Source organism: Schistocerca cancellata, chromosome 10 (genome assembly GCF_023864275.1).
Source record: "Schistocerca cancellata isolate TAMUIC-IGC-003103 chromosome 10, iqSchCanc2.1, whole genome shotgun sequence".
In the NCBI taxonomy this organism is placed as follows: domain Eukaryota; kingdom Metazoa; phylum Arthropoda; class Insecta; order Orthoptera; family Acrididae; genus Schistocerca; species Schistocerca cancellata.
In genome coordinates, this window is record NC_064635.1 from 27,972,208 (window position 1) to 27,999,983 (window position 27,776).

Consider the following 27,776-nt stretch of genomic DNA (forward strand, 5'->3'; position numbering starts at 1 on the left):
CGACGCGAACATCCGGCATAAGTCTCGTTTTTCAAAATGTCTACAGGTCGCCGGGAAAGCCTGAAGAATTGCAGTGCAGTTGCTGATTACCTCTTGCATGTCAACAGTATCTCATTACCTTCTAGGTCAAAATGGTGTCTCTTCTTTTTTGACATTTTAATTCAGCAGCCATTATGAATTAAGACACGAAGGAATTGCTGACATTGATTGTGAGTGGGCATTAACTGAAATCAATTGTTGAAAGTTGAAAATTTGTGCTGGACTAGGATTCAAACTCCGGTTCGAATACATGTCTGGCACAATGTTTCATCTGTCCCCACTTACTTCAATCAATGCCCGCTGACAGCCAATGTATGTGGTTCCATTGTGTCTTAATTTCTGTGATTATTTAATCTGATACTTTCAGAATGAAGTTTTCACTCTGCAGCGTATATAGTTTCTATTAGTGCGCGTCTGCGGAAGTTGACTGTTAATCTTTATCAAGCAGGTGAAGAGGGCACTCATGGTTAAAAAGGAATGGACTTTAAATGAAAACTATATATCTATACTCTGCAAACCACTGGTAGCGGGTACGTCCTATTGTAGTAGTTATTAGCATTTCTTCATGTTCCATTCACGTATGGAGAGCGATTTTTTGAATGCCTCTGTGCGTGGAGTAATTATTCTAATTAGCTGTCTCTTAGTTGTTTCTTAGCCAATCCGCTTGCGTGTCAAATTGCCGCAGATACTAAGAATCGCTGATTACACGACATATGGTGACAATGTGGATTCGGATTGCAGACGTAAATGTACGTGAATGAGGTCAGCGTCGAGTAATTCTACTGAATTACCTGTTACAATTTATTCTTACATCAAAACTGATACATTGTGAAACTAGCAAATAACTCCACCGCACTTAGTTTTATGAGAGATCGACATTGACAGTGAGGTTTCAACGTTCTTAAAAACATTGAAGTTACGTTTGTCGGTGGTACCCATTCTTTTATTCATTTGAAATAAACGAATATGATGCCGTCTTACACATTTCCAAATCGTGAAAGCCTTACGATGAAGTTCTCTGTATCGGCGTATCTATCCTTGTTAGTAGGAGGAGAGGACCACAGCCGATATGAATATTATGAGTTTCAACGCTACTGTCAGCTGTAATTTCATTATAAATTTATTGGCAACCGGTTTCGATGATACGCTTCATTATCATCAGGCCCTCTAAATACACAGTGGCTGAATTTTCCCGAAAGCCATCAGTCAGAAAGTCCTGCGTGAAAATGACCGCTTTCTGTATCAGCTCTTACAGTAACCACACAAGTGACACCACTAACAGTAGTCCATGCGCTATTGTTTACTACAAGAGCTGATGCAGGTACACGTAATTTTCAAGCGGGTCTTTCTGACTGATATCTTTCGAAAAAAATGTAACCATTATATATTTAGAGCGCCTGATGATAAAATGTAACGTCGAAACCGGTTGCCGATTACTTGATAGTAGTGTTGAAAATTGTAGCAAATTCTCTGTCAGTTGCTCCACGGAAAGCATATAAAATCGCATTTCATTTTCGTGGAAGTAAATACATTTGAGATGTTGGAAAAACACTTTCTTGAGCGAATCATTCGAATGAATGAATGACGACGACTTCTATTGCTTCGCTTGTTTAGTAACATCTTTGACTCTTCCTTAACTCATCTTTGTGTTTAGTGTTTACGTATTTCGAAAATAAAAGCGTGCTTAGTTTTTCAAATGCTTCTAACCAGACAGTGAATAAGCTGGATGCGCAAGTATGGAGTGTGAAACTCGTGACAGGTATGTAATACCTGTTTTGATCATATGATTATGTGCTGAAGTTGATTTACATGTTAACAATGTGTATATTCCGTAAGAACCTGTGATTTACAGCAGTAGCTCCGATGAACTGGAACACTCAGAGGATGAAACAGAAATACAAAAGGAGCTGGTGGAAATGCTTGACACAGCTGAACGTTTAGACGATGAGAGATATTCCCCCTTAATGATTGAGGTATGTGCTTTTATATCAAAATTAATGTAAATTATTCGAAGTGTTTGCAAATTAATAACGAAACTGGTGTTGCGTACGAGACTCGAATATTTTATGTAGACACAACACCGTAGCGTTAGAAAGTTATACCTGAACAATCTGGTCATAATTACATTCATTTTTAATCCAAAAATGGATACCATTGTATTTTCATTGTCACCATTTAGTGTATAATGCAGAATCCTCAATTGGGAAGCGTACGATACATTATAGAAAACCGTGGACATAGTTACAGTCATGTGACATCACATTGTCTGTTAGTCTGGTTTCTTGCCTTAATTGAGGGAGTAACATCTGGCTGGAGTGTTTGTTGATGATTCCCACCAAAGTCTTGGTCATACTGACAGATCTGAGGCAGACGAATTAACGTATGCAGTATCAAAGCGCAAATATAGTTGTGATAATTCCGGGAGATTAATCTCATCTGTACAGAAAGCGTATAATCTGATCAGATAGTGTAACCTATGGGGAACTTGCTTCTGACACCACGTCGAATCGATCTGCCAAAATAATTACAAAACATACTGACATCGGATGTATGCTTTGTCCCTGTAACTTAATGATGTGGTGACATGTGATTCCATGCAAGTTTTAAAGAGAACTGAACACAGATATTTCTTTTGTTTCTTAGTTTTTGGAATGTGTGTTGTGACAGGCTGATCTGTAAGGTAACTTGAACTATAGGATAAGGCCCTGGACTGGTTTGCAGCCAATAAGTTCCTGTGCAATCCCGATAAAACCCAACAACCTTTACTGGGAATTTCAAAGTAGGCAATAAGTCAGTAAAACTGTAAGGTATTTAGATTGACTCAAAACTCTGTTGGGAGGGACACGTCAATCACATATGTGAAAAAATATCCCAGGTGGCATACCTTATCATGAAACTAAGGGAGGTAGTGAGCTTGGAGTACCTTAGGCTGACATACTTTGGGCTGTTCCAGTCCCATATTTCATATGCTCAGATTATCTGGGTGCGCCCCCTCGCATCAAGAACATTTTTAAATTACGAAAAAAAGTCTTGTGCATAATATGTAAAAGAGGTCATAGGGAACACTACAGTCCTCTTTTTTCCGGACTTGGAATACTCACAATTATAAATTTATACATTTGTGTGTCTGTACTCTGCTGGACAGAGTGGCAGAGTGGTTCTAGGCGCTGAAGTCTGGAACCATGCGACCGCTACGGTCGCAGGTTCGAATCCTGCCCTGGGCATGGATGTGTGTGAGGTTTAAGTAGTTCTAAGTTCTAGGCGACTGATGACCTCAGAAGTTAAGTCCCATAGTGCTCAGAGCCATTTTTTGTCTGTACTCTATATTAAAAATAGTATCTCAGAATGTATTATGAGAGGGGAAATGCATGAACACAACACCAGAGCTAAGGGTAATTTAGACATACGACGCCACAGATTAGTTAGAACAGGATATTCTCACAAAGTAAACCCACTCGAATGTTTAGTAAACTGCCAATTCAAGTTCAGTCTATGGATACATTTTTTTTTTTTTTATTAAGTGGTACAGCTAGCTGTCAGATCATCATATTTTATGACACCAAAGAATTCTTTGAGATGCCTGGGGAGGATATTACCATTTAAAATTTTTCTGTAGTTAAACATATTATTGTGTACTGTGGTTAAGTCGTGTGTAGGTGCTTTGTGTATACAACTCACTATGTACAGAATATACTATGCAATACCATATAATATTATATTATAGTATAGTTTATTGCATTAACTTTAGAAACTATCCTGGCGTAATTTGGTACAGTGCCATGTGTAAAATGTATACTACAAAGTACTGACATTAGTTTATTATTATGTATGTACTACTACATCCTATATGACAAAGCCAGTATCATTGTAAAATGATCTACGGTGAATAAAATTCTTGATTCTAGGGTAGGTAGGAAAGTGAGTTTCATTCTTAATTGGCAAAGCAAACAAATGTGACAATGAAATCATAGATGTGGAGACACATTGATCCGAAGCATAGCTTGAAGTCTAGGCCAGATTGATAAGTTACAGTCGGGTTATCAGCTGTTGAAATGCTATTGAAGGCTTCAGTTAGCTTATGCCTTTTACACACACACACACACACACACACACACACACACACACACAGCTGGTACATGACAGTAGTGGCATGTGAAAAAGGTAAATGCCAAACATATGGAAAATCTATTATAGTTTATTAATATGGGCCAAAACATAAACCTGTGCTTAATAGCTTGTTTGTCTTTGGAACAAAATACATCAATAATTCTTCATATCAGGAATCAGACAGTTGATAGGTTGTGGAGGTATGTGGTGTTAGATGTCTATTCACAGGTATTGTAATCTGTGTACGTAAAAGCCTGCTGATTGCTTATGTAGTGATGGCGCCCAATAGCAACCCAGATTTGTTCCATAGAATTTACATCAGGTGAATTTGTTCGCCGAGACATCTTGAGTTCATGACAATGCTCCTCAAACCACTGTAGCATGGTTATGGCAGCATTTTAGGAGATGAGCAGTGATGTAGCGTAGCAAAACTGTGATTCATCTGAAGGGCCGGCATGTTTCCGTTGATTGACAGTCAAATCCTGATGGTCCCGTGCTCACTACAGTCATAATTGATGATGTTGTTGGGTCAATATGTAAAAGCATAGGGGGTGGTGTGCTGCAGAGCTCCATGTTCAACAATGTGTGATGAACAGTATGCTCTGAAATACTTGTGCATGCACCAGCATTGTGATCTTTCGGCAGAGATGCCACAGACCACCATGTATCCTACTTTACAGAGCAGACAGCCTTGGAGCCCAATGTTCCGTGAATAGTCGAGAACATCCGACCATTTAGCACCTGGTTTGTTTCACTGTCCTTCTACCTCCTTCTGTAGATGCTCACAACATTAGCATGTGAACTTGCAATCAGCTTTGTCATTTTCGAGATACTTGTTCACAGGCTCTGCATAATAATAATCTTCCCTTTGTCAGTCGCTTATCTCCGTGGATTTCCCCATTTGCAGCCTGTATCTTCACTAGGATTATCCCCCGTACATGTCTGCTCAACTTACATACTTTCGCTACCACTTCATGTGGCCGTAATGCCACCAGACGACATCAAACATCGCTGTGGGCTGTGGTCATGTTTTGGCTCATCAGTGTATATGCTGGCCCCTGTACTTGTGCCTCCCATGTCACTCATTCTACACTCACACCATCCTCTCCTTACTCTCCATCTTCCTGTGTCCTACCTCCCCCTCCCAATCCACTCTTCCATATCACTGTGCACCATACACAACTTCTCCCCTGTCTACAGCAGGGTTAGCTTGCTTGGGCTGCAGTCCTATATCATCCACTTGTGCCCCATCTCAATGAGCTGTCAGTCATCCTTCCCTCCCACCTTTCCTGCCTCCTTTCTCTCCCTGCGGACTCTGTCCATCAGTATCCCTTCTTTCCGCCCAAGCTACTGTGTAGTAGACCGGAACAGTATAGCTGTACAGTTCTTTTAGCTCTGAAGATGGATCTCATCTAAAAGTTAGCAACATTTTTGTATGAGTATTCAGCTTCTTAGTCCACCATAGGACTGTCTGTCAAGTGCAAATCTAGGGAATAAAAAAAAAACATACATTGTAAAATACTGTAGCTCCAGTGAATATGGTAGCATTTTGTCAAGCAGTGACAGGCTATGCTGTTACATTGATTATGAATCATTTTAAGATGTGTTACTATTACGTCTACATAAATGTGCCACAACCTACTGTGCATGACAAAGGGCACATTTTACCAATTTTATCATTTACTTTTCTTGTTCCACTAGTGTACTGAGTTACGGAAAAAATGACTGTCCGTATGCCTCTGTACGTGTCCTAATCTTTCTTATCTTTTTATCACAATCCCTATCTGAGATATATGGTGGTGATATGCAGATAAAGTAGGAAGTAGCATTTGTTCAGAAGTAGTATGTGGAAAGAATATTGGGGTCAATGAAAGTGTCCAGTTCCACCCATCTGCTTTGACCCATGGTGTAATGGTGTTGTGGTGTGTGAGGTCACTGCAGCACAGAGTTTTTGGTTGTTTGTTTGCAGATGTTGTTTTTTGTTTGGTGGGTCTCTCTGGTGGTGTATTTGTGTATACTTAGTGTAATGTGTTATATTGGGTTCATTTGAGGTTTGGTGTTAACAGTTGCAACATCACTGTGAGTGTACATAGTTTGTGGTGTTACATGGTTTGGAAGTGTTTTCAGTGAGTTATTAACGGTTTTTTGTTAGGCCTTGCCGGCCGTTGTGGCCGAGCGGTTCTAGGCACTTCAGTCCGGAAACCGTGCGCCTGCTACGGCTGCAGGTTCGAATCTTGCCTCGGGCATGGATGTGTGTGATGTCCTTAGGTTGGTTAGGTTTAAGTAGTTCTAATTCTAGGGGACTGATGACCTCAGATGTTAAATCCTGTAGCGATTAGAGCCATTTGAACAATTTGTTAGGCCATATTGGTTTGGTGTTTGTTGTGCGGGAAGAAGTTTAATTTGTTGTATGGTTTCTGTTAGGTATGGACATGACAGTGAAATTTAATAGTGCATCAATGCGTGCCAAGATGGGTGATGACATGATGTCTATTATTAAATTTCTGCATTTATTTGTGCTGGTTGCAGTGCGTTAGGTGTAGCATTTGTGGTAATAATGACTGAAAAGTGTCGTTGGGGATTATTGTATTTTTTCACGATTTTTTAAGGAGTGTGAGTAAGATGTATAGGATGAGGGTGGTGAGTTTTTGGGGTTACGTTTGTGTGGCATTTGGGGGAGGGAGGTTGTGGGTATTGGTTGTTGAGTTAACGAGGCAGATTGTGGGTGGGGTCGGGGAGAGGGGGGTGTTTTATAATTATATTCTAGAGGACCAGTTTGGTGGCAGTTTTTGTTGATTTGTAAGGTGTGCTTGATTTTGGTTTATTTTGTGTTTTATTTATTATTATTATTTTTTATTATTTATTTATTTTTTTGTTTGAAAGGGGGGTTGATGTGGGTGGTTTAGGGTTGGTTTGTGGGTGGTAGGTTGTGGGTGGTTTAGGAAGTTTTTGTAGTGTTTAGGGTGGCCAACCTAGATTGTATCGCTGGATCCTGTTGTCACTAAGCAATTTTTGTTTTGGCTTTACGTAATTATTATGTTTTGTGTATTAAGGTAGGTTGATTGCGTTTTAATTGATGTAGTAATGCCTGATTTTTTGTTTGTTGAGGTACTGGGCTTCTGGTTCTATTTTTCGTAGTTGTAAGTGTTGGTTTTTTGGTATCAACAGCTGTGGCTCAGCTACATAGGCCAAGGGAAATGTCAGATTCCTGCGGTTTTTGTTGGTGTTGTGGAATGCTGTAATTTTTTTTTCCCCCTCATGATATTGTTTTGGGATTCTGCGGCATTTTTTCTTGTTGCTGTATATTTAGCTTGTCCTCGCCCGAAACCCCCAATTTCCCGCAATTGTCATGTTAGTTTCATTTTGTTTTTGGAGTGAGGCAATATTGTGTTACTTATGTGCTTTCGCATTATTTTGTGTGTGTACATAGTGACGTCATAGTTGCCATATTGGATATACTGAAAGTAGGAGTTTCTACTGTATTGATGATGACATCATGGGTCAAAGTAGATGGGTGGAATCGGATGCTTCTGTAATGCCAAATACTGTGTTAAGTAATTTACTGTTTATCATTTAAATCCTCCTAACTGGTTTTTGTTGCTAATGATAATCAGTTTAACCTAAACTGTGATTTACATAGTCACAATCATAAGAGATGGAAAAGAGCCACCGTGGTACAACAACCGAGTTAGAAAACTGCTGCGGAAGCAAAGAGAACTTCACAGCAAACATAAACATAGCCAACGCCTTGCAGACAAACAAAAATTACGCGAAGCGAAATGTAATGTGAGGAGGGCCTTGCGAGAGGTGTTCAATGAATTCGAAAGTAAAGTTCTATATACTGACATGGCAGAAAATCCTAAGAAACTTTGGTCTTATGTCAAAGCGGTAGGTGAATCAAAACAAAATGTCCAGATACTCTGTGACCAAAATGGTACTGAAACAGAGGATGACAGACTAAAGGCCGAAATACTAAATGTCTTTTTCCAAAGCTGTTTCACAGAGGAATACTGCACTGTAGTTCCTTCTCTAGATTGTCGGACAGATGACAAAATGATAGATATTGAAATACACGACAGACGGATAGAGAAACAATTAAAATCGCTCAAAAGAGGAAAGGCCACTGGACTTGATGGGATACCAGTTCGATTTTACACAGAGTAGGCGAAGGAACTTGCCCCCCCTTCTTGCAGCGGTGTACCGTAGGTCTCTAGAAAAGCGTAGCGTTCCAAAGGATTGGAAAAGGGCACAGGTCATCCCCGTTTTCAAGAAGGGACGTCGAACAGATGTGCAGAACTATAGACCTATATCTCTAACGTCGATCAGTTGTAGAATTTTGGAACATGTATTATGTTAGAGTATAATGACTTTTCTGGAGACTAGAAATCTACTCTATAAAAATCAGCATGGGTTTCGAAAAAGACGATCATGTGAAACCCAGCTCGTGATATTCGTCCACGAGACTCAGAGGGCCATAGACACGGGTTCCCAGGTCGATGCTGCGTTTCTACTTCCGCAAGGCGTTCGATACAGTTCCCCACAGACATTTAATGAACAAAGTAAGAGCATATGGACTATCAGACCAATTGTGTGATTGGATTGAAGAGTTCCTAGATAACAGAACACAGCATGTCATTCTCAATGGAGAGAAGTCTTCCGAAGTAAGAGTGATTTCAGGTGTGCCGCAGGGGAGTGTCTTAGGACCGTTGCTATTCACAATATACATAAATGACCTTGTGGATAACATCGGAAGTTCACTGAGGCTTTTTGCGGATGATGCTGTGGTATATCAAGAGGTTGTAACAATGGAAAATTGTACTGAAATGCAGGAGGATCTGCAGCGAATTGACGAATGGTTCAGGGACTTGCACATTAAATCTCAATGTAGACAAGTGCAATGTGCTGTGAATACATAGAATGAAAGATCCTTTATCGTTGGTAAAGGAGATGCCAGACTGAGATTTATTGGAAGAATCCTAAGGAAATGCAATTTGAAAACAAAGGAAGTAATTACAGTACGCTTGTTCACCCACTGCTTGAATACTGCTCAACAGTGTGGGATCCATGCCAGATAGGGTTGATAGAAGATATAGAGAAGATCCAACGGAGAGCAGCGCACTGCGTTACAGGATCATTTAGTAATCGCGAAAGCGTTACGGAGATGATAGATAAACTCCAGTGGAAGACTCTGCAGGAGAGATGCTCAGTAGCTTGGTACGGGCTTTTGTTGAAGTTTCGAGAACATACCTTCACTGAGGAGTCAAGCAGTATATTGCTCCCTCCTACGTATATCGCGCGAAGAGACCATGAGGATAAAATCAGAGAGATTAGAACCCACACAGAGGCATACCTACAATCCTCCTTTCCACGAACAATACGGGACTGGAATAGAAGGGAGAACAGATAGAGGTACTCAAGGTACCCTCCGCCACACACCGTCAGGTGGCTTGCAGAGTATGGATGTAGATGTAGATGTAGACAATAGGAGAGAGAGAGACAAATCATTTTCATGTAGACTTTGTCTTCTTTTCCAGGATTCAGAATGGACTTAAGAGGTCAATTCTAGTGTGCTGATTCCAATTCTTCACTTTGAGTCAGGATGTAATATGACGTGATGAGGTTACAATGCAAAGCATGTAAGCGGCCTGTTATTAAATCTTATCTGTGATTGTCTTAGTAAATGGCATAAACCATACTGTTTATTCAGAGTATGTCCTGGCTTTCGAGGGTTAGGTTAGGCAGTAATCTAAAAGCACAACTTAAACTGCTGCAAATGTAATTGGTAGTAATCATTTTTATAAGTTCTATTTTCACAAATATTTGCCTGTTTTTTTTCCCCCAAATGTGGCACTATTTCTTTTAAGATTTATTTACTTATATTTTGCATTGCTGTGTCTACTTGATCTAAATAGCTTAATTTTAATTGTCAATTCCATGTTTCATTATTTTTCATGATTTTTTTAGCCATACCTTGTTCCTGTGTCAGTTGGTTTGCTATATTGGGCCATTTCATATGAAATCAACCAACAACAAAATAAACTTGAACCTTGATATTTTATAATTTATTAATTTTTTTTCATTGTATTGTATTAAAATAAGACAGTCCACAATCAGATTTTTTGGAAATTTTGTTTTGTGTTATTAATTTTTAAAGTTTCCCGAAATTGTGTAATTTTTGCAGTGTTTGGAAACCTAAAAATGGCTAGTCTCAAAGTATTTGACATACAGACCTGCAACTTAGACAGTTTTATTGTGTTCATTAATGTCTCCAAGAATATGTGCTGCTTGACCAAATTCATGAAGATGCAAAATGTTCCCAAACAAATTGATAAGTTCTACAAATTTCAGAAACCTGATTTTTAGTTTTTTAAAAAACATGATGTGTTATACACTATTTGTTAATCTGTGTGCCAAATGTCATGATGTTATTCCAAAGGGAACATGTGGAAATAATTTTATTTTACTGCTATATGCAGTGCCAAGTCTACCTTAAGTGCACTTGGGTTTGCAAGTTGGCCTTCAAAAATATAGTTAAAGTGAAATGATTGAATATTAATTAAGCACACTTTGCTTTTTCATTTTAAAGTTTTTACTAAACCATGCTGTCCAACAATTAACATAAGTATTGTAAGGGACGCAATGCCTTTTGCCATTTTATATAACATTTAATATACAGTAATTGTGGTTTATAGTTGTGGATCAACAAAAAGGGAATAGATATTTTCAATATGCGAAGGTAATCCCAAAAGTAAGGTCTCCTATTTTTCTTTTTTTTATAAGTACAGAACTCTGTTTGTGTGGCAGTTGGTCACACTGTTATGAAGAGTGCTTCACGCACTATGTGTAAACATGTGCACGCTGTGCTGAGACGCTCAGTCTTGGCATGGCAGTTGTTGAGAATGGAGCTCCCGTTGGATGTTACCGCCAAGTGCGAATTGAACACAGTTACTCGGTTTTTGACCGCAAAGGGCACTGTGCTGATTGAAATCCATCGCCAGTTGACGGAAGTGTATGGTGAGTCGCGCATGAATGTCAAAAATGTTCGTAAGTGGTGTAGAGTGTTTTCAGTCTGCCGGTAAAGTCATGACAGCCATTTTTTGGGATCAGAAAGGGGTGTTGTTGGTCGACTTTATGCCCACTGGGACCACAATTAACGCTGACAGGTACTGTGAGACTCTGAAAACACTCAAATGGGCAATTCAGAACCGGAGAAGAGGAATGTTGAGCAAGGACGTACACATTCTCCATGACAACACTCGCCCACACATCGCTCGGCAAACCGTTGCTCTCCTGCAAAAGTTTCTGTCGAACATAATCACCCTCCCACCGTATAGTCCTGACTTGGCACCCAGTGACTCTCACCTGTTCCCCAGGTTAAAAGAACATTTGGCCGGAAAGCGATTCAGCTCCGACGATGAGGTGAAAGAAGAGGTTCATAACTTTCTGAACAGCATGGCGGCGAGCTCGTATGAGATAGGCATACAAAAACTGCCACAGCGTCTACAAAAATGCATCGACAGAAAAGGTGATTATGTCGAAAAATAGCTAAATGTTCAATGTGTAAACTGATGTAAACCATTGCAGAAAAAAACAGGTCTATGTACTTATAAAAAAATAGGAGACCTTACTTTTGGGATTATCCTCGTATAATGAAACAAAAACAATCACTTGTATTGACAGTAATTCACTCCAGTAGAGCTTAGTTGTTAAGATAAAATTAGCAAAGCACTGGTGAAGGAAAGAGGACCAGGTTGCTGCATGCATGTGTAACTCATTAAGTCCTTGGGCTCAGGTGATAAGGTGACAGAAAAATGCCAGTGTCATGATTTAAAATACTTAATCTTGAAAGGCACCTGTTGGAATATGCCAAGTACCAAGCACAGCCAACACAGTGGAATGAATATTGTACATGTTGTATCCCAACATGGTGTGCAGTTCAATGTTTTATTGGAAAAATCAAGCATTTTAAATAATCACACTGGCACATTTGTGCCAATGATCACCCGAGGATGTTCATATAGAAATATAGAATCAAACTGGTGGTGCAATAAATCTAACACACATAATTTTGATAGTTTTATAAATTAGTAATTCAGAAATGAAAGTCCCAACAGAATTTTTAATTTAGGGTTTTTTATGAAAACTACTACAGTACTATAAATATTTTAAAAAAATTATAAAAATCTGAGGTGTCAAGAACCTGGTCATTGGTAGATTGCACATGGACTGATTTTATTTTACTATTACTGTGTTTGTAAGATTCTTATGTTACACCTTAGTTTTCCCCACCCAGAACAGAGTTTTCCCATGGTTGTCATGTTAGTTTCTATTATTATTAACAATTCCTGCAGTTCTATAATTCATCATTACATTTTGGAACCATGAAAACATTTACGAGTATTGGTTGGCATTTTGAAAGTTGTACATGCTGCATCTTTCCAGTATGATATTAGTATTAGAGGTCAAAGCTTATGAGTCGAATTGCATACTGGAGTTTATCAGAGTTGTGTACTTTGGCAGTAAAATTAAGATACTCAGTTAGCTCCCGTCAAAAAAAAATGTTAACAGAATCTTCTGTCGGTTCTCGGTAGAACAACATTATAATAAGTAAAAAGCACCAGTTTTCTTTTGTTCTGCAGTATTACTTTTATTGTGTTAACTGGTTTTCGGCTTACAAGGCAATCTTCACACATTTACTAGTATTGTCGCGAAAGAAGTGAATGACATTGGAAGAGAAGTTTATTTATTTATCATATGGCAATACAGACACATAAGAAAGAATCAGACAAATCACTAACATAACAAACGTTGATAATTGTAAACAAACATTACTAATATAACAAAGTTTGATTACAAACAAACATAGTCTATTATATAGAGAAGTAACACATCTAGACTGAAGCAGAAACATACAGTAACATGTTTGACAGTATGGTGGTAATGCAATGAAAAAGTAAAAAATTGAACAGTAAATAAATAAAAATGGAGTTGACAGGAAAAACTTTAACCCAAAATAGGAACAGCATGCCTACATAAGTTTCTATTAATAAACAAAACTAATAAAATAAAATAAGACAAGACTACATCAGGAGGTATAAAACGTCGAGAATGATACACAATCCAATTAAAAGAAGAAAAAATTTTCAATGAAACTACAGAATACATAAGGAAATTAAGTAATATCAGTAAGATAAACAGAAATAAATAAATAAATGCAGGACAATGGAGGAGTTTGAGGGAACTTAGGGTAAATACAGTCTTTGAGAGTGTGGTGGTGCTGCATTTTACCATTAACATTATATTCAAAACTGTGGCTATGTAACACTCTGCATTACATAAATGAACCAAGGAAAATATAAACCATATTTGATGAGACAACTACAAAAGGTGTTAAACGTGGACAGTAATACAAGTACCAGATAAAAGAAAGCCTTAACAATTGAAACTACAGTCTATATGGAATATATAGACAACTTCAATAAAACAGAAGAACTTAATGAATACAGGAAAATGGGAATATGTAGGAAAAGACAGTGTGGGAAGTAATGAAAAACAGAGCTGATCATATGAAGCTTAGGAGAGGGAAAGTGTTGAGCTGTGTCTGGTCATTTAGGAATTGATCTGGACTGTGAGCTAGATGTTTGTTAATTTCCTGGGCTTCCAGCAGGTTGAGTTTATGGCCTTTTTTGGCTAAGTGAAGTAAATGGGACACTGGCTGGTAGTTGTGACCCTCACTCAGTACATGCTCAGCAAAAGCGGAGTCAGAATTCTGCAACGTCCAGCTGCGTTCATGTTCAGCCAGCCTAGTTGCTACGTCTCTACCTGACTGACCGATGTAAAATTTGTCACAATCAGGACAGGTGATTTTGTATACCCCACTGTTAGCTAATAACTGGATCTTATCTTTACTATTAAAAATACACTGGGCTGTTGTGTTCTTAACATAGTAGGAAAGCCTACACTTGCAGGCTTTCAGTGCTTTGGCTACAATCTGTGATACCTGACCTAGATATGGTATTGTGCACCATTTCTTGCAGACAATGGATGGGGAAGCAGGTGGGGTATGGAGGAGGGGTATAATTTTCCATTTTTGTTTCCTGTGCAAGATGTGGTCAATAAGCCATTGGCTTTATTGTATCTAACTGTTCTTTGAAATCATCTCTGAACATGGGGACAGATATGAGGTGGTGTACCACTGAGTGAAAAGCTGCACGTTTGTGAGCTATGGAGTGTTTTGAGAAAGAAGGTATTACTGTGTCTCTAGTTGTAGTTTTTCTATACATTTTTAAATAATATGTGTGTGTGTGTACTGATGTCAATTGTTAGATCTAAGTAGTTCATGGATTTGTTGCCAATCTTCTTTGTGAACTGAATATTTTTATGTTGACTGTTCAGGTTTTTCAAAAATATGTTGAGTTGTCGTGTATTACCAGTCCACATACACAGGACATCATCTACATATCTAAACCAATATTTGATATTTGCAGTCAAAGGTTTTGTTTTTAGAAAATTTTGTTCCAAATGGTCCATAAATATTTCAGCCAACAGTCGACTGAGGGGGGAACCCATAGCTAAGCCATCTAATTGTTTATAAAGAGTCCCTTGAAACTGGAAATAGTTCTGTGTCAAGCATGTCGGAGTGGCCAGTCTGAAGTTGTTCAGTTCCACAGGATTGACATTAGACTTGTGCATCAGCTCTGTCAGAATATCGATGAATTCCACCACTGGTATGTTGGAAAACGAACTGCAGACATCAAAGGATACTAATTTATCACTGTGTGAGACAGATATACCTTTTATTTACTAGGCCCACAGAGTTTGAAATACCATGCTTTGGTTTGAATTTAGTCTTGCTCTTAATTAGGACATCCAGTTTACTTGCTAGTTTGTAAGATGGAGCAGTGAATGATGATAAAACTGAACGAATAGGAACCTCTTGTTTATAGAGTTTAGGAAGCCCATACATTCTAGGAGACACTGGGTTCATATTAAGTTTTGCTTCAAACTCATGCTTTTGCATGAATTGATTGTGATTTAACATCCTCTTTGCATTACCACCACACTGTCAAAGATGTTACTTACTGTATGTTTCTGCTTCAGTCTAGACGTGTTACTCCTCTTCCAATGTTGTTTGCAAACATTGTAACTTCTTTGGTGACAATACTCAGTAAATGTCTGAAGGTGGTCTTGTAAGCTTGAAACCAGTTAACACAATGAAAGTAATACTGTAGAATAAAAGCAAACTGGTGCTCTTCATTTATTATAAAATTAAAAGCTGCTATTTTAACAAATTGTTTGGATATGTAGATTCAGGGATTGAAAAGTTGTTAGCTACTTGGCAAGTACCGGTGTAATAATCCATACATACTTTTTGTACTAATATTATAAATGCAAAATTAAATCTTTGTGTTGTGTTTTCATGACTAAGCTGCTGAATAGATTTTGATGAGATTTGGTATGGAGATTGCACGAACCCTGAGAAAGAACATAAGCTATTTTACAAAGGGTAAAAATAATTGACTACTGAGAGGGTGAAGCAGGGAATGGAACAGCTTGTTCACATCAGTGAACATCAACCATGTTAAAAATTACTAATTTTGTTGAATGATGTATAGCACTAAGTTGTACCATGCAGAATATTAATAGTGATCTAAGTTTCATAGGTGGAAAGGTCATATTATTGGCTTGCAGTTGTATGCCCTTTTTGTAGTAACTAATGGGACATTCGTAGATGAAATAATTTCATATTAAAAGGTATCAGTCGTATTGTAGTAAAACTGTCATCATTCTGAAGATTGTTTTGAACACAACATTGTTCTGAGGTGTGGTCCTAAAATCTTGGTAAAAACATTGGTCAAGTCACAGAACTTTAACACTTCAACCACATTCGTTTGAGAATTTCCTAAAAGAGAGTGCAGATGCACACCAGGCTCAAACTCTTACAGGAATTGGTAAAATGCCATGAGTAATGTGAAGATAATGGACAAGGGCCACTACATTAGTACTGTGTGGATAAGTTGAGCATTTGGGTCTGACAGGAGGCATGCTATGGTAGTCCCTGCAGTTATGGAGAGCACTGTCTCTGGATGGCTTATGGTCAGAGGAGCTGCATAGTAAGCAGGAGATCCATTTTGAATCCTGGTCCAGCAAAAATTTTAAACTTTCCTCATTGATTTAAATCAGTACCACTTGCAACCAATGTCTATAATTCCTTTGTGAGTTAATCAACAAACATTGCCAGAGGTGAAAGAAAATCTTATGGGAGAATGTTAAAATATTTAGTTTAACAACAAATATGTGTGTGCGATTGCATGACATGGTATCGGGACAATATGTGGACACTTTTCTGAAAATTGATGAAGATCGTATTGATACAGGTGCTAATGGCATTGTTATACTAGAGCTGAATTCTGTAATATTTTTCACGATACAGAACAACTGGTGAGAAAAGTTGCTGACTAATGAGAATGTAGGATTGATAATTGAAGAAACAGTGAAAAGTAGAAGATAATGTAGAATATCTACCTGTCAAAAACGTGAGCAAATCACCACATAAACTGAGGTTAGAAGTTGGTGCTCTGCTCCCTTTAAAGTGAAATCTTGATGCGACCAGATTGTGTAACAGTTCACACCTACAAATTACATGTATAGGTCCGAAACATTGTCAAGAGTGTAACAGTTAGTGGTGCAGCTAAAGGAGAAAGCATTTTGATTCCACAAATCCTAATGATACTGACATATTTGTATTTTCAGTTCAGAAGATTGCAATTTCCACTAAAATTTGTTTTTAGAATGACTTTAAATGAAAAACAAGAGCAAGGAAACTTGCCAGTATGCATATAGAAAAAACATACTCGTCTTGTGGGCAACTCTGTGGCATGCTCGCAAGTATTCAACTCGAAAAATTTGTACGACCTTGCAAAAGAAGCAACAACGAGCCATAAATAATTAATAAGAAAGAAAAACTTTTGTACTTTAAAATATTTTAAGCTACAGTTTGACATAAGGTAAAATAATAAACATACTCATTATGTACCTGTATACCGGTACTACACATATTTATTCGTAAAGACATACATAATGTCTACATAAATATATACCTATAGCTTGTGTGTGGGGGGGGGGGGGGGGGCTTTTTTTCTATTTTGCAACAAGTCACTTTGATCGAAAGCTGAATGTATAGTAGCCATTTTGTTGCTGCGCCTGTCTGTGGCCCAGTCTTCTCTTTATGATGAATAGCAATCTATTCTTTTCATAATTTTGCGGCTACATACCCAGATATTTATAAATTACTAGCTTGCTTAATCACCATTGCTCAGTATGCATGCACAGCCACAGGTAACAGCTAGCATACTATAAATAGGTCTCAGTACCTACAGATGTAAAAAAAAAAAAAAAAAAAAAAAAAATAGTTTCTTTGAAAAATACCAGTGTATCAAGTCAGTATTAAGCTACTAATAGCAATAGACAGCACTATATAGTAAAACTGTGTAAGCAGCAGTTTTTTATTCTCCAAAATAGCCTTCGTACTAATTTACTCAATTAAATTTAGGTAGTGTATGTGTGAATAGCATTAAGCAGTAGATAATGATGATTTATTGTTAGTCCCATATGCAGTTTGTTTCTATTATGTCCTCATCTGTTAGTGTATATCTTCACTCTTCCCATGTCCTTGAAGGTTCTCCTTAATGAGATATTTGGTACACGATGGATGAATGAATACAGATTCTGTAAATTTTCCAACAGGATTTTGTCAGAACTATGCTGGTGTTCTTCCAAGGATTCCCATTTAGGTTCTATGAGCATTTTTATTGCAATTTTGTATGAGCTTTGCTGACCTTCTATGATCCTAGCAGCGTATCTCTGAATTATTTTGCTGGCAGTTCTCACACCTACTCAATGAGAGTTTGACACAGGAACAAATGGTCATACTAGGTCGTTATAAAGTAAGTGCAGCTACTCAGAGATCCAGTGAGGGCTGTAATTGTTGTATGCAGCAAAACTTGATAGATATTCTAATGTGTTAATTAGTTCCTATTTAGGCCACCAGGCGCAAATCTGGCACTATGAAGTCAAGACGACGTATAGAAATGTTTCCCTATATAATGGACGAGGAACAAGATGTGGACAGAAGAGGTCAAACTAGTGAGAAAGGCATAATGTTGATTTTATTACTAACTGCTGCTTACACAATTTGTTTAATATGAGCACTGGAGACAGTGACAAGATGCTGCATCCACAAGACTGCGTGATTGACAGCAGAAAAGTTACATGGGTTCATATCAAGTGATCTTGCAGACTATGCATCTGGAATAGTCTGGAAATAACATGTTTGTGGAGGGTTGCATTAAGCAGATCTTTCACAGGGTGAACGACATGAGTTGTTGCTGCATGTTGTATGAAAACAGTGGTTTTCATGCAGTTCATGCTGTCCCCTAGCAGGAATCACATGCTGCACTAGGTGGTCTTGATAATGTGCAAATGTCACGGAACACCTGACAGGCCTCTGGGTATATTTTCTTGAAAGAAGAATGGACCGAGACCAAAGGTGCTCGTGAATCTGCACCACAGAGTCACATATGGTGAGTATAGTGGCTCTTTGTGCATAACACGTGGTTCAACAGTATCCCAAATTCGGCAGGTCTATGTATTCACTGCACCCTGTAATGTCAAATATGCATTGTCACTCCATGGAATATTGCCCGGCCATGTCATCAACTTCGAACCATGCCAGAATCTGAAGAGCGAATTCAGAATGTTGCTGCAGTTAATGAGGTTTCAGTTGCTTCAGTGTCTGAATTGTGTATGGGTACCAGTGTAAAATAAATGACAAAACTTTCCATACTGTTAACCATGGGATGTAAAATTCTACTGACACTGCATGAACACTAGCACTACCTGGGACACATGATTCACAATCATTTATAGCAACAGCTACATCATTAACTTCACACACCTTCCTCATCCATGTGCCACACAGGCTCATTCGTGTTTTCAAATTTCATTATCTTCTTTAATCCTTTCACAGGTCATGAGGGATATACTTCCCACTAAATGTATTACTTTACAGCATTCTGTACGATATTGGCATCTAGTGGCAGTCTATTGCATCAGCAGTAGTTTCTGTTTGTTATGAAATACAGCCTTCAAGACTGTGGGAAATGGATATCCTACCAAACAATGGTGTTTTAATGCTTCTTGGGAAGTACTGTTACCATCAAAGTAGTTTCTGGAAGGTGTTTGTGAGGTATACTTACCACAGAATTAATCTGTCCTTCGTGATCCTTGGAAGCATATTTACCACAAACTTAGGGATATCCCAAAGCATTTGAGAATACGTCTTACCACCTCTGCCTATGAAATGAAATGATCGTATGGCATTTTTGGCCAGGAGGTGCCATTCGGGGGAGTTCGGTCACTGTATTGAAAGTCCTTTTTAGGTGACTCCACATTGGTGACTTGTGAGCCAATGATGATGAAAATGATGATATCAGGTGCATGAAAACTGCTACAACAGTCAGTTTCTGTTTGTAGTGGGATCACTACAGTTGTCCTGTTCATTTCTGCAATATACATTGTGACCTGTATCAGCTCGTACCATTATTGTGTGATAGTTTCTAGAATTGTTTTCACATTTTGGTAAGTAAACTTTTTTAATAAAGTGAAAAAACATAAAATAAAAATGGAAAATTATGTTCATTGTTTTTTTACGTTTAATGGCAACACAGCTCGCAAAAGGGAAGAGGAAATCTATTTCCCACCATATCTTTAATACCTCACAAAGGTGCTGTGGTATATGTATCACCACTGTTTTTGGTCCTAAATCACAAAAATAAAATTATCAAAAAATAAATGTAGTCAGTTGATCATAATTATAATAGGATAGCAAAAAAATTTTCTTAGCTCAGTTGCTACAAAAAATGTGCCCGCAAAAGGGTTAAATCATGTAATTACATCAAGCCTCTCCCTCAGACCTTTCAGTCAGTGATAGTCTCTCAATGCAGCACTGTAATTGCTGCCATTCACATAAAACATTCACTAACAGTGCACAATCTCTTCTTGTTGGCCACACTATTCACTCACATTATTGCTTGTCAAATTACAGTATGGATGCCATGCAGTGTACAGTGCCAGATTTGCATCTGGCGGCCACATTTGGAACTAATTTGTTTTCCAGTGTAAATAGGTTCCAGATGAACACATTAGCATACCTGAAAAGTTTGGTGCCATTTGATAATTACAACCCATACTGGACCTCTATGAGTAGTTGGACTTTAATTATAACCATCTGGTACTAGTGTGTTGTGCATGCTTTCTTTCATGGCTGTGCTGTGTTTTGCCAGAAGCCTTCTGGCATATCTAACTCTTCAATTTGCCTCCCCTAATGCTGATTTTGTGAGATTGTCCATTTCATATACCTTCTTAGTATTACCCTTAAATGCGTGTACGATATGACGTGCTCAAGTTGTTCGCCATTAATCTCATAGCCAGATACTATCAGGTTGTTCGTTTTTGTTATAGGTATTATTTTGCTTTTGTCCAGATTTAGTGTGTCCCTATTCAGTGCGGCAGATGGATATTTTATCAATCTTCCTGCAATTCCTTAAAGTTGAAGGACAATACTTCCCTGTGTACATCATTGCCAGTGAATGATCTTAATTGCTGCTGATCCTTTCTGATAAATCTTGTTTATGTGTAGTGGAAACATTAGAGGTCATATTAGGTGCACTTCACACAGGCGTTGTGATACACGATGTGACACAGAAGCAAACCACTTTGGTGGAATGCATAAAAATATACTGGAAGGGACTTAATGGACTCATACTGGGACAACAGTGATAAAGCGCTGACAAGTGTCCATTGCATTTCCTGGTGAAACAGGCTATGCTGGTCGGGCCAAGCAAGTTGTATCATTCAGTACACAGGAAGGGAAATCTCAGGTCATCCAATGCACCTAAGAAAAGATGTTTTGTCTAGATGAAAAGCTACATCCATTTCTGTAATCAGTTTCTCATTAAAACCTTTACTTTTTGCATAAAAAATTCAAAACCTCTGTATTTGGTTTAGAGGGTGTTCTTCACAGTGTAATCTTCATTAAATTGTGAGGAAACTATTCAGTAAAAAAATAAAAATTCACATCTTATAGGCAGATATCACAGCTTTATAATGAATTGGTTTTATTTATGCTATTGCCCATAGTTAATGTGATATGTAGAGGTTAAAGAACACTGTGAATATTTTGAAAAGTTCAATGAAAAATATAGTCACTGGGTACTTTATATTTGGTGCATTTTACAGCACATATTGCTGGGTAAGAAATGCAGCTAAGATATTGAAATTGTTTTTAATGCTGGAAAGAGAGCTGTAATTCTTTCGGGTATCGAGTAAATATGTGATACATTTTGACATTTGGCCACAACGAGCTAAGACGTCCCACACTCGACACTACTAAGGCGACGTGTAGCGCCATGTGGAGCTACCTTGTGTTTCTCTTTTTCATGTGCTGCCAATACAAGCCAAAGTATTCACTCACATATGTGCTTTCAAGCGGGAAACACGTCTTGACCTGTGCGTTTCTTCCTGTGGGGATGTGTAGTCAAATGTCATTCACACAAGAGGACTGGTTGAAGATCTTTTTTGTCCAGCTTGTTGAAACAAGCCCTTGTCAGTGGAATTGCGCAATTACTCTGTACTTGAAGGCAGATGATGGCCAGCTTGGTGTGGAGGGAGATAGCAACAGAAATAAGAGAAATTTATTTAAAACTGCTGTGAAAACTGTACCATCATTTTTAACTCATTATTTTCATTGTGGCAGTTTCTTATGCAGATAGCAAACCTACAACTTTGCTCTCAGGAATTTATTTCATTCAACACAGAAGTGGAACAGCTGCTATTTAAGGTTATGCTGGACCACCTGCCCCCCTCCCCCCCCCCCCCCCCCCCCTTGGCCCCCAAGTTTCATTTCTTTACCCATACGTAAAGGGGTCTTGCTCTTCTGGGCATGTACTGCCACTTACGTAAAATGAAGACGTTATGGCAGTTTTATTACAACACTGTTTGTCACGGGCCCTCAGGAAGTGGAAAGTTGTCAAACATCAGAAGAGACAAGTAATGTGGTTGAATGTGATGTCGTTGTACAACCACCTCCCCCAAAACAGAAGACGAAGCCAGCAAGGGTGGTGCTGAGAAAGCATTTGACAGCTGGCTGGAAATTAAAAAACATAATTAGATGAAAGGACACCTGGATGTTTTCTCAGTCCATGCTCCTGAATTTCAAGAAACTTAGTGACAGGTGTGGAAGAGCTCCAAAGGCAAAATTCCTGTTACTTTTGAATGAGCAGCTGGACAAAAGTGAGGTGTAGATGTTGGAATTTTCCTCTTCATCATGGTCTACTTCCATTACACATACATTGTCTACCCCTGCACAGAATTCACAGCCACTGTCAGCAACGGCAACTGATCTTAGTGAGGCAACATTTCTCGCGAAGACATCTGAAACTTAATCACATTCTACATTAAGATTGAATGGTTGTAGCTTTTTAATTTTAACCATTATTTGTATATGTACTTCACTGAACAAGTTACCACACTTGATGGCCTTACTAAAAATGAACTTTTGATGGTGGCATTTTTAATGTCATTCTCATACTATCACCAACTTCTCTTCTCAGCAGGAGAAATAGTAAGTTGAAAATTTGTGTTCTGTTTTTTCAGAACAGCTGATAGTAGTGGTTCCAGAAAGTGGAAAATTCTGTAGAATTCTTGGAGTTCGTGGTTGTGTTGAGAGGTAACAAAACACCTCATCTGAACTATGTTTGATATTAATAGCACTGTATGGGTGCACCCAGTACTTCCTTTTTTTATTCAGTTGTTTGTTCTTTAAATAATAAGTTACAGTAATGTCCTGTTCAGAAGTGCTAATGATTTGCAACTGAGCCAGAAACATGGTTCATACTGCCTTGTTGCTTGTTGTAACACAGGTCGCGTCATGTATTGTGTAGCATATTGTATCTCCTTGGTGTGATCTCAGTGTTAGCACTCGGGGTTTGCCCTACGTCACTTTCATTCCTGAGGACATTCGCCATCCTTTATAACGTACTGTGTTCTACTTGTCAAATATTCCTCAAACCAATTATATTTACAAATACTCTGTGCAATCGTATGTCTTTATTATTTAATTTTTAATGCCTGAAACACATTGTTTCTTTGTGTACAACCAAATTATATTGTCATGCTCTTGGGCAAGGTATTTCAGAAGTTGATAAATTGTGTGTCGTCTGGTTCGTTGTACATTGTGGTTGCATTTTGCAGAGGTTGAAACATCTGGAGATTCTGTTGACCTTTGACATCCCAGACACACACTGCATTGAGCATAGGTTCGACAGACCACCCAATGAAAGTGAGGACGAGCGTTTCGAGAGTCTGGGAGTCGAAATAAAACGTGGGTACTTTGACCCGAGTGAAGATGAAATAATAAAAAGAAACTGGGAGTCATTTTCTAAGGTAGGACTTTTTATAAGTTTATAGCATGCCTGTGTATTGTACTTCTGTCAGTTAGTTGATATAGCTACAAAAATAATAGTCTGACCCAATTTGAAAATCTATTGAATTACTTATTTAGAACTGCACGGTGTTGGGCAGTCCTAGTAACCCCAAATTTGAGAAGCTGTAGATTCCAGTTTACAGGATTAATTAAATGCAATATCAAGCAGATAGGCAGTAACAAAATAATGCTGTAAATTACATGTATATGAAAACAGTTGTTGTGATGTTTGTTGGCTTCCCCATCTCTTTCAAGCTATCACCTTCCGATATGACACAGACTTTGTGCAATGCTCTGGTGCAGTCTGTGTCTGCACTCTGTGTAAAAAATCTAGCATACAACAAAATCCCAAATATTGTTCCCATAAAGGTTGACTATCTTTGACAATTGTATAGACCTGATCATATAGTATGAGCTTTCATGGCTGGTATTGACATCACTTAAAACTTTTGGCCTAATAGGCCATGGTTGATGTATACAACTGTAATAATTTCAACAGAAAAGAGGAAGGTGTTAAATTAGATAAAATTTGGATGTAAATATTGCAACATAAGAATGATGATCTATTATTTTCAGCCGAGAATGTTGGTAGTAGGAGAGATAATCTCATAGCCAACGTCACATGTGGACTGTGGTGCCCTCTACACTGCTCATTTATATTTGGTGCTCCCTTGAATCCTGGCTACAGTTTGCCACTTTACCTCTGAAGATGGGTCCCACAGTCAAAGAGGAAATATTAGGAGCAAGTTTTATACATCAACCACAGCCTATTAGCCTGAAAATTTAGAGTGATATAAGTACCAGCCATGAAAGCTCACATTGTATGATCAAACACCTCTACAGGGAGGATATCTCAGCGTCGATTTGGTGATTTGAGGAAATGCTCAAAAAGAAAGCCCGACAACTCAGTATGCTCACCTTCCTGTTATGCTGCAGGGACACTGTGACTGTTCAGAAATTTCTGAAGGTGAAGAGGGTATTTTGCTCGGCATAGACTCGGTGATCTTACAACTGTATGGAATTGGCAATGCTACGAGAGAGGAATCACCAGATGTTGAAACTAGCAGTAAGCTATTACAGCTCCACTTATTTATTAGTAATACTCAGCAGTGTTTTGTCTGGAATAAGGTTGTCGGTCTAATTTTCAGGACTGTGGAAATTAATGCAGAGATATCAGTTAATAAACAAATAGTAGTTTGTTAGTCTACAGAACAACTTGTCTGTATCTTCTATTGAGGATAATTCTCGAACTGTTATTAACATGTTTGATAAAGATTTGACTGAAGTTGAAATTTCTGTTCTAGCCAAAGGAGACAGTTTCGCTTTGATGCCTTTAAAAGTACCCAGGGAGGCTATTATAGCAAAGATTGAGGCAGGGTCTTTCATCTTCCACAGCAGTCAGTTGTTACAATTAGGATGGAAACAGCTAGAATTTTACGTACATACAAACCACCTAACGGTAATTTGTCTCAGGCACAAAGAAAGGCACTGAGGGATATCAGTACAGATAAGAACCTTATCATTCTTTCTGCAGATAAAGGCAGTGCCACGGTCCTGATGAGTGAGGACTATCATGAAAAGATCAATATTTTGGATCCCACCATTACAAAACACTTCAGAAGGATCTGACTAGGATGATGATAAAAATCACTAATTGATGGTGAGAGTGTCTTCTCTCCTTTGATGATACAATGCTACTCTGTGAAACGGAACTGTAGCTGTCTAGGCTCTATGGGTTACCCAAGAAGCACAAAACAGTTTCCTTCGAAGCCTATTATGGGTACTATAGGGCGTTCCACCCATGAATAGCTAGACAACTTGTCTCACTGCTGCAACCTTATGTTGGTGGAACAGTCAGTCATTAGAAATTCAAATAATTTCATTGACAAATTAAAAGAAATGTGTGTGGGTCAAAGTGATATCCTTTTTAGCTTTGATGTTGTCATTCCGTAGCGTGATTAGAGTGGACAAAGCTCTGTCACATAGTGGATATTGTGCAGTTATTCTGACACTGCCCCATGATGGCCTATTTTCAGTCCAATAATGATTTTTATGAACAGATCTACAGGGTGGATATCAGCAGTCCTCTTAATCTGGCTGTGACCAAGTTTTTATGGAGAACTTTGAGCAATGGTCATTGCAGAGTGCCAGCAAAAAACCAGCCAGGTGGTACCACTATGTTAATGACACATTCGTAGTATGGACATACGGCGCAGAGGAATTGGATGCCTTCCTGATACAATTCAACTGCATCAATCAAAAAATACAATTTACTATGGAGATGGAGAATGATGGTAAACTGAATTTCTGGATGTGTCTGTTATCAAGGGAGAGGACAGGACATTCGGCAATAGGGTATATAGAAAAACCACACATACTGACCATTGCCTGCACAAAGGTTCCAACCACCACCCCAGACAAGAAAGAGGTGTTAATAAAACCTTGGTAGACAGGGCGCACAAAATTTGTGACCTGACTTATACTTAAGATGAGGTTGATAATGTAGGGCTGACATTCAAGAAGAACGGTTATTCGAACAAGGAGATAGGTTGAGCACTTCGTCCTTGGGAGGGAATCAGGATTGACAAGGAACAACATCCGCCCAATAGGGAAGTTTTCGTTCTGTTCATCAGCATGATTACACATCGCATTGGGAATGTGTTGAGCAAGTATGGTGTCGAAACTACCTTCAGACTCACTAGTAAGATAAAAGAACATTTAAGATTTGCAAATGATATGATATCCTTTGGTCACACTGGTTGTATATAAAATAACGTGTAGTTACGGTCCGGCTTGTCAAGATACCGCAAAATGTTTTAACACTCGTCTGGTTGAACACGAGGAATTGCTGCCTGGGACATACAGATAAATTGACTGTAGCTGAACATATTTACCAATAGGGTAATAATGAAATAAAATTCATTGAGATAAGTGTCATATCAAAAACATCGCTTTATCATGTCTCTTTGTATAGAGAAGCTATTGAGATTTATTAACACCATAATCACTTTAATAGAAAAGGGGAAGGTGTTAAATTAGATAAAATTTGGATGTCAGCATTGCAGTGTAAGAAAGATGATAGATTACTTTTCAGTTGAGTATGTTGGCACTACCAGAGATACTCTTGTAGCTGACATCACGTGATGGACTGTGGTGCCCTCTACACTGGCCATATATTTGGCACTCCCTCGAGTTCTGGTTGGAGTACGCCACTTTACATCTGAAGACGTCTACCACAGTTGGAGAGGAAATGTTACAAGAAAATTTTATACATCACCCATGGCCTATTAACTTGGAGGGTTTAAGTTATGATCTATGTAGGTGTACTAAATAACACAATCTAATCCACCAGTCTCAAGAAACATTGCAATCAGAACATACAACCAACATCTGCAACTGAAACACACAAACAGAAACCCTCCAGACCCCATCCGTGAAACGTGTTATGACATCACACTTAAAAGAATGTGCCAATGGCTCACTATGTTCACTAGGCACCAGATGTGCTCCCAAATGGAGGAAAGTATTGAAATACTATATCGGGGAACAGATTTTCCTGTTTCATATTGTGAATTGGATTCTGTTGACAGTACTCAAGACCAAAGTGAAGACAGTTTTTAGTCATAGCATGATAAAGATGTTACAGCAAAGGTGACTTGTTAATCCAAAAACAAGAGTTTTTAATTATTATGCAAAAATTAAAAAGCTATAATGAAAATCAGTGACTCGCAAACCATCAATTACGAGCTGCTAGTAGCTCACATGGTCGATAGATCACAGTAATGCTGGATTGCTCCATTGAGCTCAGAATGTATTCATGGCAACTGCTTGTTCCTCCACGCAACTGCGTTTTGTCAGTCAAGAATACTACATTGTCAGCCTAATAGTTGATTGTATACACGTGACACTGTGCACGTTATGTTTCTTGTGTGTGTGTCAAATATTACCTGATGTAATAATGACGTATTTTAGCAAAAGAAGAAAAAAAAAAACTTATTACTTCCGTTTAGCATGGAACAATGATTATTTCTTTACCCAGGAAAAGGGCAAATATATGTTTACTGTGCTATGTAAGTATATTAGTTGA

The 27,776-nt window shown here is 38.4% G+C and overlaps 1 protein-coding gene across 3 annotated transcripts in view; it reads left to right on the forward strand.

Moving 5' to 3' along the window:
* The first annotated feature begins 1,677 nt into the window (after positions 1–1,677).
* Positions 1,678–27,776, forward strand: part of LOC126106767 (uncharacterized) — an 88,828-nt gene continuing 62,729 nt past the window's right edge. Inside the window, exons 1-3 of one of the 3 annotated variants that reach the window (XM_049913145.1) lie at positions 1,678–1,798; positions 1,892–2,012; positions 23,458–23,649. In XM_049913145.1, coding sequence (XP_049769102.1) covers positions 1,776–1,798; positions 1,892–2,012; positions 23,458–23,649 — 336 coding nt within the window. In that variant the 5' untranslated portion in view covers positions 1,678–1,775. The remainder of the gene's footprint in view (positions 1,799–1,891; positions 2,013–23,457; positions 23,650–27,776) is intronic. The other 2 variants (XM_049913146.1, XM_049913147.1) reach the window with 2 other exon arrangements.